This window comes from Zingiber officinale, chromosome 8B, assembly GCF_018446385.1.
Source record: "Zingiber officinale cultivar Zhangliang chromosome 8B, Zo_v1.1, whole genome shotgun sequence".
Lineage (NCBI taxonomy): Eukaryota > Viridiplantae > Streptophyta > Magnoliopsida > Zingiberales > Zingiberaceae > Zingiber > Zingiber officinale.
The window spans coordinates 14,351,310-14,369,543 of record NC_056001.1 but is presented as its reverse complement, the minus strand read 5'-3'; the positions used below and the strand labels follow the sequence as shown (position 1 = coordinate 14,369,543).

General features: G+C 40.5%; 1 protein-coding gene across 2 annotated transcripts; it reads right to left on the bottom strand.

Annotated features, from left to right (window-relative positions):
• Positions 1 to 16,446: 16,446 nt before the first annotated feature.
• LOC122015625 (two-component response regulator ORR5-like) lies at positions 16,447 to 17,625 on the bottom strand. Of its 2 annotated transcripts, none has more exons than XM_042572616.1 (5): positions 17,312 to 17,625; positions 17,178 to 17,224; positions 17,003 to 17,083; positions 16,854 to 16,924; positions 16,447 to 16,768 (listed from the first exon to the last, which is right to left on the bottom strand). In XM_042572616.1, exons 1-5 carry the CDS (start codon positions 17,457 to 17,459, stop codon positions 16,684 to 16,686), a joined length of 432 nt encoding a protein of 143 aa, XP_042428550.1. In that variant the 5' UTR covers positions 17,460 to 17,625; the 3' UTR covers positions 16,447 to 16,683. The 2 variants fall into 2 exon arrangements, with proteins under 2 accessions (XP_042428550.1, XP_042428551.1); XM_042572617.1 differs by having other exon boundaries at positions 17,003 to 17,080; positions 17,312 to 17,622.
• Positions 17,626 to 18,234: the final 609 nt, after the last annotated feature.

The window sequence follows — 18,234 nt, the reverse complement described above, 5'->3', positions numbered from 1 at the left end:
TCTATAAACGTCCGAGCGGAAGACCGTCGAGCTCCGACGTTAAATATCGAGAGACGAGCCGGCGTCTATAAACCCTCCGAGCGGAAGACCGTCGAGCTCCGACGTTAAATATCGAGAGACGAGCCGGCGTCTATAAACGGCCGAGCGCAAGACCGTCGAGCTCCGACGTTAAATATCGAGAGACGAGCCGGCGTCTATAAACGGCCGAGCGCAAGACCGTCGAGCTCCGACGTTAAATATCGAGAGACGAGCCGGCGTCTATAAACGTCCGAGCGGAAGACCGTCGAGCTCCGACGTTAAATATCGAGAGACGAGCCGGCGTCTATAAATCATCCGAGCGGAAGACCGTCGAGCTCCGACGTTAAATATCGAGAGACGAGCCGGCGTCTATAAACGTCCGAGCGCAAGACCGTCGAGCTCCGACGTTAAATATCGAGAGACGAGCCGGCGTCTATAAACGACCGAGCGCAAGACCGTCGAGCTCCGACGTTAAATATCAAGAGATGAGCCGGCATCTATAAACGTCCAAGCGCAAGACCGTCGAGCTCCGACGTTAAATATCGAGAGACAAGCCGGCGTCTATAAACGGCCGAGGGCAAGACCGTCGAGCTCCGACGTTAAATATCAAGAGACGAGTCGGCGTCTATAAACGGCCGAGCGCAAGACCGTCGCGCTCGGCGTTAAATATCGAGAGAGCCGGCGTCTATAAACGTCCGGGCGCAAGACCGTCGAGCTCCGGCGTTAAATATCGAGAGACGAGCCGTCATAAGCAGCCGGCGGAAGACCGTCGAGCTCCGGCGTTAAATATCGAGACGAGCGGCGTCTATAAACGGCCGAGTGGAAGACCGTCGAGCTCCGACATTAAATATCGAGAGACGAGCCGGCGTCTATAAACGGCCGAGAGTAAGACCGTCGAGCTCCGACGTTAAATATCGAGAGACGAGCCGGCGTCTATAAACGTCCGAGCGCAAGACCGTCGAGCTCCGACGTTAAATATCGAGAGACGAGCCGGCGTCTATAAACGTCCGAGCGCAAGACCGTCGAGCTCCGACGTTAAATATCGAGAGACGAGCCGGCGTCTATAAACGGCCGAGCGCAAGACCGTCGAGCTCCGACGTTAAATATCGAGAGACGAGCCGGCGTCTATAAACGTCCGAGCGCAAGACCGTCGAGCTCCGACGTTAAATATCGAGAGACGAGCCGGCGTCTATAAACGGCCGAGCGCAAGACCGTCGAGCTCTGACGTTAAATATCGAGAGACGAGCCGGCGTCTATAAACGTCCGAGCGGAACACCGTCGAGCTCCGACGTTAAATATCGAGAGACGAGCCGGCGTCTATAAACGGCCGAGCGCAAGACCGTCGAGCTCCGACGTTAAATATCGAGAGACGAGCCGGCGTCTATAAACGTCCGAGCGGAAGACCGTCGAGCTCCGACTGCAAGTGTCCGAGAAGTTCGCCGCCAATATTGTTCGACCGACTCTACGTTCCGCTCGGCTCAATGCCCAAAGGTACTGGTCGGCTTATAGCGAGCGATCCTTGCTAGCAAAGCGGAATGTTACGCGTCCGGAATATTTGCCCGAGCGGAAGGGCATGGCAAAGTACTTCGCAAGAATGCCTTTCGAATGCCAGAGGGGTGATAATAGGCGAGCGGGCAACACACATATTAATTAGCAAAAGGACAAAGTGCAAAAAAATAGAGTGTGCGAAAGGAAAGCATTGCATTAAAAATAAAATCTCAGGCCGGGCGGCCTAAGTACAAAAGGGATCATATTTAGCCGAGTGGCCAAATTACAAGAATTACTCGATATAATCGTAGAGGATCTTGGGGATGTTATCTAGGAGCGCCACCTGATCGCCGGCCGGAATATTGGTGGACTCCGGAAGAAGGCCCTTCGACTTCAGATAGGTCATAGTGGCAGTCATGGCCAAGTCGAAGGCTGAGTACATCCGCTCGCAAATTTTCTCCGAAAATTCGGGCGATCGGATGTAGCTCTGTCGCAGAGCGGTGACTCGGCTCGGCTCGGCATCTTGATATTCTTTGAAAGCCACCTGAGAGCCTGTGAGGGCCTCGTTCAGATTCTTAAGCTTTTCCGCGTATGTCGAGCGGCCCGCCTTCTCCGTCAACTCTTTTATCTTCAGCTCCAGGCCCCGAGCCTCAACGTTCTTCTTCTCCAGATCGGAGATAGCTGTATTCTTCCGAGTGGTGGCCAGGGTTATTTTTGTGTCAAGCGACTTGACATGTCGCTCGGACTCGGCCAAGGCGTGGGCCTGGTCGGCTGTCTTCTTCTGCTCGGCCGCCAGCAGAGTTTGAGATTTCTTCAGCTCCTTTTGCAGCTCGAAATAGGAAGGGCCCTGAAGGCCGGACGGACCAACTGCGGCCTTCAGTTGCCGTAGCTCTTCGTCCACCAAGGCCAAGCGGTTGGAAACCGCAATTTCCTCCACCCATCTCTGGCAAAATTATAGCTATTAGAGGCCGATAGGAAAAAAATGAACACCAAAGTTTGTAGATTACAAACTTACCCCTGTGGCCTGCTGCATATGGCTGTTAGCCAAATTTTCGAGGGGTATCAACGCAATGCGGGCCCGAGCATCGGCCCACATCTCAGCTAGGGGCCCTTTCAAGGTGATGGTGTGCTCGGGCGCAGATGGACGGTTGGCCTCTGGAATCAGCTCTTCAGTCGGTAGATGAAGAGTGACCTGAATCGTGCGGCCATGACCGGGGGTCGTCCGACCGACTGTCGGGAGGGGATCAGAAGCCGGCGCAGAAAACTGCGAATGAATGGTAGAGCGTTGGACTGGTTGGCGAATGGGCGGAAGGGTGCTGATTGGAACAGCCTCCACTGGAGCGGCTGGCTCGTCCCAATCCGAAGGAGTCCGGTCGGACGAGATGGTTTCGGTCTCTGGCGCCTTGCCCCGAGCAGTTGCAATGACCCGCTCGGATGGTTGGACCGCGGAGGTTGCCGATCGCAGTGGAGTCTCCACTCGACGCCTCTTTTGTAAGGGATGCTCCTCCTCCCGAGCGGAACCTTCCTCAGGGGCAGTTGGTTCTCCAGAAGGAGTGGCTCCGCTAGCCACGTTTTGCTGAGAAGCGGGAGCGGTCGACTCAGCCTGAGTCTCGCTCTCCCCTTCGTGAGATCCGACCGGCTGGATACCCAAAGCTTCCATTTCTCTGGCCGCCGCGGCTTCTAGAGCGGCCGCCTTCTTCTTCAAAACACCAGCCATGACCGAATCCATAACGATGTCCGCTGCAAAGAAAGGAAAAGAAATCAGTTAGAAATCAAAGCAAATGCCCAACCAAAGTTCTTACCGAAGCCGACCGGAAGGGGGGTCCGTATAGGACTCAGCCCGAAGATGTACATCACTCCCTCGTGGAGAAGTTTGTTGATGTCAAGTCGCAGACCGGCTAGTATGTTCGCAGCGTGGAGGTAGTCCGGTCGGGTCTTGAACTTCTTCAACTCGGGAGTGGGGGGCAGACTGACTTGCCACTGGGTCGGGAAGTTTGCCTGATTGGGCATACGGATGTAGAAAAAATAATCCTTCCAATGTTTATTGGAAGTAGGAAGTTTGTTGAAAAAGACCAAACCGGGCCGAGCTTGGAACATGAAGGTGCCCGGCTCGGCTTGCTTGGGGTAATAGAAATAAAAGAAGACCTCCGGTCGGAGGGGGATGTTGTGAATCTTAAACAAAACGACAACACCGCAAAGGAGACGGAAGGTATTGGGTACTAAACTACCGAGCGGCACACCGAAAAAATTACAGACATCTATGATGAAAGGATGTACTAGAAAACGAAGACCGGCGGTAAACTGGTCTCGGAAGACACAGAAAGATCCGCGCGGCGGCCTGTGAGGCCGAGCGGAAGGACCAGCTAAACGAATTTCGAAATCCTCTGGGATTTCAAAATTGTCGGTCAAAATATCGAAGTCCCGCTGTTCGAATCGGGACCGCATGGTGGTGTACCATGGGCCGAGCGACTGATCGGCGGGATTGGAAGAACTAGCCATGGGCCGATCGGAAGGAATCAAAAGGCAAAAAGGCAGGAGGAAAACAACAGCAAACGAAAGGAGGTTTCAAGGATCGAAACTGAGGAAGAAATGCGGAGGAAACACCAGAAAGGAGGAAGGAAAGCTATAAAACCTTGCTGCAGGGAAAAGGATCGCGAAAAAGGCGCCGGAGAGCGTCGGAGAGCAGAAACAGGATCGCCGGAGCTCCAAAGCGCAGGGGGCAATGGGTGGAATCGCGGAGACAAATGAGGAAGAGAAGGAAAAACGAAGAATTTATAGGGTGAGGGCCGGGCGGCCTCCACCGTTGGATCCAGGTCACGGGAATCAAAGCATGCATCGAGCCGTCCATTTCGAATCGCTTCGATCACATCAAAACACCATGCCACCGCTGCCGTGCGCCGATGGCATTGCTCCACGTGGCATTCAATCATTCGGAGCATTTAATGAAAGCATGATCAACCTTAATGTCGAAGATTGGCGCAGAACACGAGGAGATCCAGTGAATGCCATCGTTGACTCGCTTAAGGCTGTCTCTATGGTTGGCCGAGCGGGAGGTGCTAGTACGGAGGAGCCGTTCGGCCAGATTCGTAGTCCAGTCAGTCAGACAATTCACCTCCTTCGACTAGACTTGAAGGGGAGGCAAGTGATCCGGTGGTAAGAACAGGGGACCCCGTTCGGTGAGGTCAATGCCACGTGGAAGTCAAAGCGGCAGTTGTCCATCCGGAAAGGACCGGGCCCGACCGGACGGCCGACCGGCCGTCCGGTGGATTAGAATGTCAGGAGGGATGGGTCCGATCGGCTGTCCGACCGGACGATGTTCGGCTGATGGTTAAAGGCGCCCTATCGAAATTAGGGTTCCGGCGCTCAATGGAAAAGGTCGTGGGCCGAGCGGACCTCACGCTCGGCCAAAGCCATAAGGTAACACTGCTAATAGTCCCCATAAAGCACGTGATGGAGGATCTCCCCAAGTAAACCATCGCATATGTCCGGCCGGATGTTGAGGGAGCTGTCCGCCCGGAAGCCAGATTTGGAGTAAAGGGGAAAAGGACAAGGAACGTCTTTTTCTAACAGCAGGTATGTTTCACGTGGGGGCCATACTCCAAATCTTGTGACAGGGGATTCCGTTGTCCCATCGAAGACATGCTAAGATTGTAGCAGTATGAGTTAGGGAAGCTCACTGACAAGTCCTTACGGGAGTATGGGCTATGGACACGTGTGCACCTCGGAAGGTGTACACTCACTTCTTCGCTGTCATATATAAAGGCCCTTATTATTCGCCGGAGGTACGTTTTCGACGAGTTCTGGAGCCACTTTTTCTCTCTTGAGCTTCACCTGACTTGAGCGTCGGAGGGTCGCCGCCGGGAACACCTTCCCGGCCCGACTTCTGTGCAGGTTCGCCTGAGCTGTGTTACCAGTCGAAGGTCCACGTCGACAGCCGGAGAGCGCCCCATGCCCAGCGTCCGTTGGTTCAGCATTCAGACAGGATCAGTATGTAAACTCAAAGAAAAAATATGAATGTCTAAAAGAAGAGTTTGAAAAATTAATAGATGAAAATATAAAATTATAAGATAAAATCTAAATGCTAGTAAAGGATAATTCATGCTCAAATTTTTTACATCGTCCAGAAAAAAAATTTTAAATATCATCGTAGGCTTAGTTGGTATTTTAGATACAATAAAGGTCAAATCATAAAAGTAGATGAAAAATTATTTTTTTAAAAATATTTAGTTCATCTAGTAGGAAATAACTTATTTTGGATATCAAAATCTTACTTAGCTTAATAAATTAATTTCACATGCATGCTAGAAAATTAATTTACTTTATATATTCTTTTTAGTAAAATCAATTATTACATCAACTCTCTTGTCATATTTTATGCTCTAAATTTTATCTGTGAAAAACAAGAATATCTTCTACTAACAGAAAAATTTTCAAAATTTGTTGACCTCTATATTATTTTTATGGATTTTTCAGCAAAAAACATTTTTTAAATTAGAATTATTTCTCAGATTTTTTTTTGAAAATTTTAAATTTTTTTGTGATAAAATATTGTGTTCCCTATCAACCGATTTTTTTTTTTCAAAATTTTCAGATTGTTGATTAATTTTTTACTATTTTTTTATCAAAATATTAATTTTTTATATTAAAATTTATCAAAAAATCAATCTTCGACCATTTAATTTTTATATTGATATGCTCTCTGTTTAATATATTTAAGAAAAAGTTATAAGATTTTTTTAGTTTAAAATCTATTTTTTAAATAATTTTTAAAATATATCTCTCTATATATAATAATTAATTACTGTTTATATTAAATTTGTTTATTCATGAAAAATTTATCACAATTTTTGCTTATCATGTTTAACTGTGACAAAAATTTTCATATTTTTTATAGAATTAAATGCTAGAGTGTAAACTAAAAGTCTAGCCTTTGTATAAATATTTATTTAGAAATAAAGAATCACAGTAGTCAATATCTACATTTATTTATTAAATGTAATTTGTTCAATTAATTTATATAGAAGACAACATGGTGTGTGATGTCACACACAGAAGATCATGTTGTTGATTCTTTATAAATTATAAACAGTTGTTCACGACTAAAATAAAAAGGAACAAACCGTTGAAGTAATCGTAGTGTAATTAAATAGTAGTTTATCTTAACTAATAAATTACACTGATACACTCCAAGTGTATTGAATAGGACCATTTTAGGTAAGTTCTTTTTGTACTGATTTTATAAAAGAACTAGACCTTAGTTATTATGGAAGTGTTTGCTCTTAATCCTAATATAATAACAAACACATATATTTAGTATTTATTTCTTTGACTTATCAATGGGTGAGATTTAACTCGATAAGTCAATAAGCCCGATAAGTTGGGAAATGATATTACTTATAGTGTGTGTTGTTGATTATAGAAGGAATCTGTGTCCTAGTAATCTAGGTTGAGAATGCCCCCAAGAGGAGCTCATAAGGATTGTCATGTTAAACCCTGCAGGTGGACTTAGTCCGTCATAACAATGAAGTTGAGTGGTACTACTCTTAGAGCTAGATATTAATTAAGTAAGTTTTCAGTAACTTACTTAATTAGTGGACATTCGTAATTTTAAACACAGGGAGACTAACACACTCATGATAAGAAGGAGCCTATAATGTAATTTGGGATTGGTGCGGTAGTGCGATAGTAACTCTCTAGTGGAATAAGTTATTATCGATAAACTTGAGTTGTGTGTTCAGGGCGAACACGAGATACTCAAACTCATCGGAAAGCCAAAACCAATTTCTCCTCTAGGTCCCTGTCGTAACCTCATTAAAGCCTCAAGTCCATCCAAAAAAAGGCTCATCTTTGTGTCCAAGAAGAGGGTCGGTCCATTGCTTGGTGACCAGGCAATGACCGACCATCATATCCTCTTAAGGAGGTCGACCCCTTGTTTGGTGCCCAAGCAAGAGGGGGCCGGCCACAATAATTCAAACAAGGAGGGGTGTTTTTGAATTTTTAAAATCTTCTCTTTGTAGAAAACTACAAGTTTTAAAAGAGAGATTTTAAATTTAAAAACTTTCCTTATTTGAATTAGGCCACATGCTTTAAAAGAAAGTTTAAAAGTTTTAAAACTTTCATTTTTTAACCATCCTCATGGTTTAGAAAAAAAAGGAAGAGAAGTTTTAAAATTTAAATTTTCTATCACCATGTTAAAAAAGGAAATTTTATAATAGAAGTTTTAAATTTTAAAACATGGTTTTAATTTTTAAAACTTTCCTTTTTTAACTCCTACTTTAGGAAATTGAAAGAGATCTTGTAAAATTTTATAAGAGGATTTATTCTTGTAAAATTTTATAAAAAAAATATATATTTCCTTCCTTATAGGGGTCGGCCACCCTTGCTTGATGCCCAAGCAAGGGGTCGACCAATAGGATTAAATCATCATCCAATCAAATATATGATTGGTGATTGATTCAATCAAGAGGAAAGAAAAGGAAAAAGGAAAAACATGAGAAGATTTTAATTTTTTATAAAAAATTTTTCCTTATTTGCCTTGGGCAAGTATTATAAAAGAAGGGGAGGAGAGGCTTCATGAAATTCTTTTTCTCTCTTCTCTCTAGTCTCCTCCTTAGGGCCGACCCCTAGCTCTTTATAATGCTAGGGTCGGCCACATGTTGCTTGTGGTTTTCTTTTAAGTGGTCGGATACAAGAAGGAGGAGAAGGAGAAGGAGAAGAAGAAGAAGGAGGAGGAGGCATCTAATTCTAGTCTCTTGCTTGTACTCCCTCATGATGGCCGAATCTCTCCCCTTCCTTTTCCCTTGCTCTCTTTGATTCCTAAATTGGTGATGGTGACCGGATTTTAGAGGAGGAAGAAGAAAGCTTTTGGATGGTGTTCATCTTGGAGGATCGCCGCCCACACGATGCCCAAGGAGAGACGAGGAATACGGCAGAAGATCTTGAGGTCATTAGTTTACAAAGAGAATGTATAATTAGCAATTGGTTTCCGCATCATGCTAGTTATTTCTTTTTGTAAGAATTTCAAACACAAGAGGTATTAGATCTAGTTTTTCGAATTTGTGTTTTCTTTGTTTTCTAATTTGTGATTCGATTGTTCTTTTTGGTTAACCTAGAGTTATTTAAGGAAATTAAATATTAGCTTTCCTTAAAAGGCTTTGTCTAGGCGGTGGTGGTTGCTCCCATATCCAAGAAGGTCATGTGCCTCGCCATGTAGTCCTAGAAGCCAATTTTAGAAATTAATATTTAATAGAATTAATAACATAGGTGGATTTGAATCAATAGTGTTAAGTTCCGCTTGCGATTCAAATCTAAACCATTAAGAACAGATAAGTTAAATTTGGAATCAACGATGTTAAATTCCGTCTACGATTCCTAATTTAACTTCTAAAGAACACAATAGGTTATTTAAGGAAATGTTTGATACTTGTAAAAAAAAAAATTGTACAGTAGAACCGGTATGTTTTCTTAGGACTAACCTGTTGGTGCGGTTAGCACTAACGATTTAACCCAGATTTTGATGAATGACAAATGGGTTAAGTTAGTTTTGTTGTTGTCTGACACTTTGATCGAGTGTGCAGGAGAAGTCCAGACAGGTCAACGGGCTGACCGGATAGCTGGCGAGAAGTCCAAGCGGGTCGACGGGCTGACCGGACGCTTGGCGAGAAGTCCAGACGGGTCGACGGGCTGACCGGACGTCTGGCAGGTAAGTGAGGTAAGTCACTGGAGGGGAGTGACTGCGAGGACGCATTCCCGGGAAGGGAACATTAGGCGTCGATCCGGCTTAGATCCATTTCGGATATCTAAGTCGAGATCGTGACTAGATTCCGGTCTCGGAAAGACGGAATCTAAGTCATACTAACTTGTGCTAATTCATACTATTATAAAATGTGCTAACAATCTATGTTGCAGGTTATATATTGCCTCGGATTAACTTTGTTTTGCAGGAAAAGGGAGTTTTCTGGAACAAGGTGGTCCGGGCGCCCGGAGGGGATCCGGGCGCCCGGAGGGGATCCGGGCGCCCGGAAGGCAAATTATATCCAGCCGAGTCGTCGCCACGTGGAGCATCACGGTTTGAGCAGCTACGTCACATTCCAGGCGCCCAGAAGGAATCCAGGCGCCCGGAGCAACATATAAAAGAAGCCCCAGGCAGGAGCTTCAGAAGCACAATCAATCTGAGAACTCTTCTACTGCTGGTTTTGCTGCTCTACGTTCCTGCGACGCTGATAAAGCTCCGACAAAGTGCTCATTCGGTTTTTAGTTTACTTCTTTGTCGGTATTACTTTGTTTCATTAGCATTTTCTGTGTTCATCTTGTAACTATATTCGAATTGCTAGTGATTGCCCAACGAAAGTGGTCAAGGACCACGGGCCTTCGAGTAGGAGTCGTCACAGGCTCCGAACGAAGTAAAAAACAACTGTGTTCATTTACTTTTCCGCTGCGTATTTATACTCTTGTTTTTCGAATCGATATTGACCCCCCCCCCTCTATCGAATCTAACGGTCCTACATAACCAACATTAAAAACAATTTTAAATTTAATTTTATAAAAACTAATTTTTAAATTGTAAAAACTCATTTTTTTCAAAAAATTAATTTCCATATTTTTTTATGTTAGTCACTATTTAGATAGAAATTTTATTTGATGTTCATCCCTATTTTTAATGTGATCAAATAGGGAGAGAAAATATTATGCTTAGGGGAAGATATAATTTTTTTTTATTAACTATCAATTTTTATATTAACTATTTCAATTTGCATATTAAATGCTTTAATTTGCAAATGTATTTACTTTACTATTTTATGTTAAACTTTAAATTAACTTGGGTTGATTCACATCAAAAATAAGAAGATTGTAAGTAACTAGTGTGGTTTTAATGTGATTAACCAAGTCAACTTAGGTAATGTGTATTTGATTCTTGTGTCTATGTGTGCAAGAGTTTAAGAACACAAGAAGTCGAGTGGAAAACGCAGCTAGCGAGAAAGATAGCACAGGAAGTGAGTCGACGGGGGCTCAGTGCATCCGAGGGGCGAGGTGCTGCGAAAGAGTACGTCGATGGAGCGAGAAGGGCGGGCGCGACACTTCTGAGGGATGAGAAGCCAAAGTGGAAGATTGCTCTTTCATGTGCCAAAGCTTCCTATATATAAGAGGATTTAGTTGATCAACATACCAACTAATTCTGGCACCAGTCGACTAGTCCATGAACGAGTCGACTGATGTAGTCGTTAGACACAGCCAACGACTTTATGTAGGACTCATTTTCTGCCAACGGTCATATACCAGTCGACTAGTCCTGGGACTAGTCAACTGGTCCTCATAGCCAACGAGCATAGAGCCTTCTGTGCTCTTTGTGAAATTGGATCAGTCTACTGGTCCAAGTACCAGTCGACTGGTTCATTACATTCACACACTTGCATCCTTCCCGGAGTTGCCTTTGAAGCCCTCTTCCTCGGCCTTCGTCCCTCACATACACCACCCAAGCCCGCAGCTCTTTTCCATGCACCCTTCGCGTTGCCTTAAAGTCCGCTTCCCTCAGCTTTACTCCGTTGCTTCTTGTCCAGCGGTCCCTCGAATATCTTCCACCATCCTTCACCGACTCAAGGATCCGAGCCCTAGGATGAGCTTCCCAAACTTGGTCGCACAAAGTTCCTCATGTGTTTCACCAACTCCTGCAAGATTCAAACACATATCAAACACATATGAAAGTTTAACTTAAACTCTTTGATATACACATCAAAATCATGATCATACCGATCAAACTTAGATCGATTGCACCAACAGGAGGATCACCCAAGCGATCAGAAAAGAAGGCAGCGACTAGAGATGGCGTCGAACGGTCAACACATGGGTGACCGATCCGAGTGCCCAAACCAGTTGGTTCGGGCGCCCCAACCGTTTGGGCACCCGGACAATATGGTACAGACGCTCAAACCACTTTGGTGTTGAAAGAGCACCTCGACGCAGTGAATCAACTTTGTGTCCACGTTAATAGCGATCCGAGCGCCCCGGGAGTAGATAATTTCTTATCCCTTTACTGTTGCGAAGCGGTTTGAGACGGCTAGCCAGGGTGATTAGCTGGGGGGCCCGGATCCAATCTTGGCGCCCAGATCGTGTCATGTCATCAAACAATTACTTCGACCAGTGGGTCTATAAAAAGAGCTCTGGTGCTCTTCATTTAAAATAACCCTTTTTGTACTTCGAATTTTAATTCTGTTTTTAAATTATGTGCTTCCAATGTTTGTAAGAGTCTTCTTTACTTATTATGAAAGGAAAATTTTATTAGTATTTTTAATGTCTTAGATTAATAATATTTCTCCCGTTGTAACTAACTAAAATTTGATAGTCTATTTTAATTTATGTAATATAATTTTTATTTATTAAAGTGTTTATGTTAATAGTACTGAAATGACTAGACTAGACATGATTTCCACACAGTGATGACTCATAGTTGTCTTAGTCTATCCTCCTGAACTACTTTATAAATTTTATCAATCCATTTACCTACTGGGTGAATCAGATTATAAGACGTTGAATATTGTTGATGTTGACCCCTTTCTATTCGACATCTCATTTTTATGTGTAAAAATATTAATAATGATAAAAGGTATAATTATAAAACAAATATGAAATTTCATAGTAATTTAACAAACGTGTGAGATGATCCGATCAAAATTACATGTAAACTTTTAAACAAATATTTAATTAAAATATAAATCATGTAACTAAAATATATAAAAGAAACATATATTTTCAATGAGCCGCCCACGCCTTTGGCAAGTTTTAAATATGCTTATAAAATAACAGAATAAATTGGTTGAGCAATGGAAGGTACCGTGAAATATCAAATGAATTATTAAATGATGCATCTCGTTTTTAAAATTTTCAACATTGTGTATTTATACGTGGCAATAGATGAAAACGTCGATCTAAGGGACTCGAATAAATTCAATTCATCGTGTATTTTTAAGTATTTTTCATTATTTGTTTTTAATCAAGATATCAATTCATCGAGTCAACTAATTATTTACGTAAAAAATAAATTCGAGTAAATCCAAAAAATGTTAATTTTGGATTGGGGTTTTCAAATTGAGAGTTGGATTTAGTTCAGGTGGAAGGATTTTCGAGTTATGTTATGATCGAATTGAGTTCGGATAGATCCGGATTAATTCGAATTTAGGATTTAATAGACTTTTTTGGGGGTTAAATTATATTTTATTTTGAAAATTATATATATCAATATTAAGGTTAATATGATAATGATGAATTATTAAGATAAAAGTAAAAAATTATATGGAAAATAGTAAACAAATATTTTAAATTGGATTATTTGAGTTAATTAGATTGGTCGGGTTATTTAAGTTCTGATTCTAGTTTATGGGTTTCGAGTTGTGGTCGGGTTATTTAAGTTCGGATTCTAGTTTATGGGTTTCGAGTTGTGGTCGGGTTCGAGTTGGATTTTTTTTTTGTAAAATCTTCTTTCAATCCGACTTTGATCCATCCGAATTGACATCTCTATAACTAATTCTAGATGTGACAGACTCGATTCTATGAAAATTTTACACCAATCATCAAAATAAATCTGAGAGTGGCTCAACATTTCAAGTTGTTCATCTCATTAGAGGAAAATGATCTACAATATGCCGTAGATGAAAATCAAACTATGAATACTTGGAAGAATACATCTCAAGTTATATCGCCACATCATATAACTTGGAGATAAGTACTTTTCATTCATTATAATAAAATGTGATAATCCTCACATCGAAGCCCCTCCAAAACTGTCTTGTGTGATCCGAAAAGAGAAAAATCACGAAAAACTTTACCTTATACAATGACCCTTTTCATGAGGGTCAAATGACTCGTGTTTTATATACACTCAAAATAGACCTCATGCTCTATTATAATAGCATCATATGTAAATATCAACCGTGTCAATCCCTGGAGTAAGTTATTCTCATCCATTGTTCCAGCAAATTGCTTATTGCTTGCATCATTAGTAGATGGACTTTTATAGTTAAACATGTTTGACTAAAAGTGTTTGTATATGTCTCAAATTCATGCCAAATGCAAACCTTTGTACTCTTAGAGTTTCCTAAATTTTTCCTACAAGATTTTTAACCTTATAACAAAAATGTTTGACACTCTAAAAGTTTGAATTCATGATAAATGAGCATTGCTGTATTATTAATCCTTTGAATTTGTTTATATTTACTTCTTAAAATTTTAAATCATTCAGGATTTTCAAATGCATACTTTTTTTTAAAAAAAAAAGTAATCTAGATGTCGCTTCGCATTAATTCCGGAGATGAATACATTCGAAAACATAACAGTTATACATTGATGATAAATCCCTCCAATCATGCCGTCTCTATAAAGCCGTCCAACACCTCAAGTACTTCGATCGGAGATGCCAAGCACATATTTTTTCAGCAAATTCATGTCAACATCCTCCACGCAAAAAAGATTTTTTTCCAATTAATTAGAGAATAAATTTCAATTATAATTTTAATTTTACATGCAATCTCTATATCTAAAAAATTTTATTTCCACTTTCTATATCGGCAAAGCCGTATCTATATTTGATGGGGTCTGAGGCGCATACTAAAAAGTGACAATTTGCTACGGTAAATTATAATAAAGTTAAGTTTACAAATAACATATATACTAAATACATAAATAAACTAAAAATAAATATATTATATCAAATATTTAAAATAATTATATAAATACAACTTGTCTAGCGGTTCTAGAGATACAAATATTTATCAAATTTGCATAATCTAATTATTGGACTATTTCTTTCTCAATTGATAACATTGATAGTCTATTTAGTGCATCCTGTAATATGGAGACCAATGAGGTGGTTGCAGAAGACGATAAGTAGTAACCACCATACAATTATGTCACAGTTTGCACAAGCGACTGAGATAGCGTGCGACAGCCCTGTGCTATGCAATTAGGTCACCCGAGCAAAGGTCAATTGCCAGCCCGTGTCGCATGAGATAACCACTGCGAGAATCGACGCGATTAAGTCACACAAACGATCATTATTGCACAATTAAGTTACAATTAGTGTCACGTGTCGCAAGACGAAGAAGATGGTCAAAGAAGAAGATTATGATTATCTCTTATTCAGTGGATCCGTGCCTTAGTAGAAAGAACGCCAGAGAAGAAATCACGTGCAAAGAAGAGCAACACCGGAGAAGAAATTGCGTGAAAAGAAAAGTCATGTGTCAATGTGTGCCTCGGAGCCGTGAGAATAAGTTTAACAACCATTTAAGGTTCATGTCTCTCATTTTTTTTAGTATAATTAAAAAAAATGGGTCCTTCATTGGGTTGGGCCCTGAGGCGGTTGCCTCTCTGGCCTCATGGAAGTTACGGCTCTGTGACTATATGTAAAGTTTTATTTACTTTAACTCTCTCGTATAAATATTATTACCTAATTGTCCCTCATATTTTTTAGGTAAAAAAAATCTAAAAAATGAGTATAATTCATCTTAAATTTAACTCTTTAAACTAGAATTTAGTATATTTTCTATCAAAATTATACAATCTTTTAGATAAAAAAGTTTAAAAATAATATAATTTCTCTTAAATTCAACACTTTAAACTAGAATTAAGTATATTTTCTATTAAATTGAACATTATTTTTTTAAGCTTAATATAATTTCTCCTAAATTTAGTATTATTTAAAAAAATCCATTATATTTTTCATCTAACTGAGCATCATTTTAAAAAAAAATAATATATTTTTTATCAAATTGAGATGGAAAAAGGGTCGTGCTAGAAAATATATTAGATTTTAATTTAATTTATTAAATTTAATAGAAATTATACTTATTTTTAAATTTTTATATATATAAAAAAATCTATAAATATCAAAGAGGATTAGATAAATAAGTATCTATTATATTTAATTAGGAAATAAAATTAAAGAGTTTTATAAATTATTGTTGGGGCATCATGCAAGCTTTTCCTTTTTTTATTTTTATTTTTTACGTGCCGGGGTGGGGACCAACGTACTTTTATTCAGTGTTTGCCCGTGATCAATTGACTTATTAATTGATTTGATCCAAAATCCAAATCAAGTGGACCAGTCAAAGTCAAGCACTTTGCCTAAAAGTTTGACAACTATAAAAATTTAGGTCGGGCCAAATTGATATCTTTGCACTCATCGAATCACTTTAAATGTCTTTGTATCCATTTTTTATATTTTTGGGAACTCTAAATCGTCAGACACCTATGTTAAATATTTAACTGAAAGTGTTTTATGACTCTATAAACTTCAAATTTATAAAATATTATTGCAATTCAAGCTTTCCCTAAGTTTAGGCATGCCAGTTTTTTAATCGCCAAAAACCCGATTGCTCTAGAAGCTTTGAATACATACTGACCATTACGCTTGTAGGTTTCCATGAATATGCCTATGTTAGTTTTTCAGATATTGAATCTTCAAAGCACTTTCAATAAAAATAATGAATTACCATAAAAGCCTCTTATTTGTGCTAAATTGATAATGTTTATATTTATTTATTTTTCATTTAAAACTATTTAAAAACACTTTTAATAAAATATTGAAAGTGCTGAAGCGGATTAAAAAAATATTATTTAATAAATAAAATTCAAGGCGTGGTGCAAGATTTAATTAATTTTGAAAGTTATTTAGGGTAAATAAATAAATTGTCGAATATCAAATGACGAGCGGATAACCAATCACTAAAAGATCTCCATAGGATTCCGACAAGGAGGATCCCACTGATCCGCTCCAATAAGGCAAAGCTTAGTCAGTAGTCCAGTACAGCAAATCTGCTTTGGTTTCCTCATCAAATCTTACAACTGGACTTGTCCCTCCGTCCTGTTCATTCTCCAACAACAAAACTCTTTTACATAAATGTTTCTCTGAGGAACACATGGCCTTTTCAAGTTTTTACGAGCAACACGAACTAACAAATCGGAATGACATTGAAATGTCTGCTTGAAGCATATTCACATCTGAAACTGCAAGATGAGATCCAAGGAAGACGATGGTCTCTCATCGTGACAGTTCCTCCTTGTCCATGCCCTTTATCACCAAAGCTCATAAGAACGAAACAAAAGAATAAAATGCTAAACGAGAGCGAGCTGAAGAAAAATTGTGCCTCCAGGCGTTTCTTTATCTTCCTCTTCTGCCATCGCCGGTTGCTATCTGATCCAACCGGACAAACGAGATACATCAGATGGCCTCACAGGCTTCAGAAAGAAATCTTCCGCTCCTTCTGCCAAACATCTGAAGGAGGGGGGAAAAAATCAATCATCAAATCGGGAAAAATGATCTTTTACTATATCGAGGAGTGTTAAATATGTTTGTTTGCCTGTTGATTCTGTTGGGAACGTTCTCGGAAGACATTATGACCACAGGGATTTGTTTCAATTTGTTTGATTCCTGTCGCAGAATTAAGCTTCGGGCATCAGCATTCAGAATCACAGGAAACTATCATTTTTTAATGAGATTTGTTCTTACCTTGACCCTTTTGAGCAGCTCGTATCCTGTCATTTCTGGCATCCAGTAATCAGTGATGATCATGTTCACGTTTGGTTCCTGCTACAAAATCCCATTTTTTTCATCAGAATCTCATCGAATGATCTAAGGATCTGCCGAACCAGAAGGGAAAAAAAAACGAATCGAGCCGACTCACCATTCCCAACAGCTCCAGTGCTTTCTTCCCACTGTCCACAGCCGTGACTGCCATCGAAGCCAGGAAGAAAAGGGCGAAGCCCTAATTAGAGGAATCTCAGGCGAGGAGAAGAAAACGAGGCGATTGTACGATACCTCTGTACTTCGAGCTCCGAAGGAGTCCCGCAATCAACGCCCGGTCGACGGAGCTATCATCCACCGCCAGCACATGGATCGCCGCCGGCTCCCCTGCGACCCCAACTCCGCTGCAGATGCCTCTCCCTCCTCTCGCCGTCGACGACATTGCAGATATACAGCTATCCGATCAACAACCAGCAAATCAAACAAGAAGACTATCGATCTCGCATTTCGCCTACCGAATCGCGAGGTATATAAAGAGGCCGAAGAATAAAGGGCAGGGAATCGCAACCAAATCGTCGCTCAAGTACAAAGACGCCAATTATTATTAATCCTGCCGGACCTGATGACCCACAAGAGCACCTCAATTATTGACCACAGAATTACCTCCAAGGCTCCAAGTAAAGCGTGGACCCCACATTGTGTCTCACGCGGAATTTCCCAAATTAAATTTTTATATCGGGAGAGATATTGCGGCGTCACGGGCATATCGTATCGGTATCTTCCCGGTGATTAATATATCATCACATGGAAAAAAGTAAATGGAATGTAATGGATGAGTACCGAGAAAGATCCTAGCGATCAGAGCACGCGATTTTTTTTAAAGAAAAAAGAAACAAAATTTCAAATATGTAAATATATGAAAAATATTATTTTCAATATTTAACTTGAAAAGGGAAATTAGAAGCTTTTTGCCGTTGGAGTGGAAATAATTAAGAAAAAAAATATTTTATTTCAGAAAAAGAGAATCAAATAAATAATTAATTAAAAAAAGACCAAATATAATTTTCTCGAAGAATGTATGTGAATAGATTTGGGTCGAAGAGAAAAAAATTATGCATATTTATTCCTTGCTAAATTCTAGTGGGCTAGAGATTTGGTCCGGTTTGTGAATGATTCATCGGTCCATTCTTGGCGAGGCAATTGGGAACTGAATTTTG

Excerpts from the sequence above, each read along its gene's own strand:
- LOC122015625 (XM_042572616.1), bottom strand. The coding sequence starts at position 17,459 with ATGTCGTCGACGGCGAGAGGAGGGAGAGGCATCTGCAGCGGAGTTGGG. Across the intron at positions 17,225-17,311 it reads TCGGAGCTCGAAGTACAGAG|TCACGGCTGTGGACAGTGGG; the intron begins GTATCGTACAAT and ends CTTCGATGGCAG. Across the intron at positions 17,084-17,177 it reads CACTGGAGCTGTTGGGAATG|CAGGAACCAAACGTGAACAT; the intron begins GTGAGTCGGCTC and ends GGGATTTTGTAG.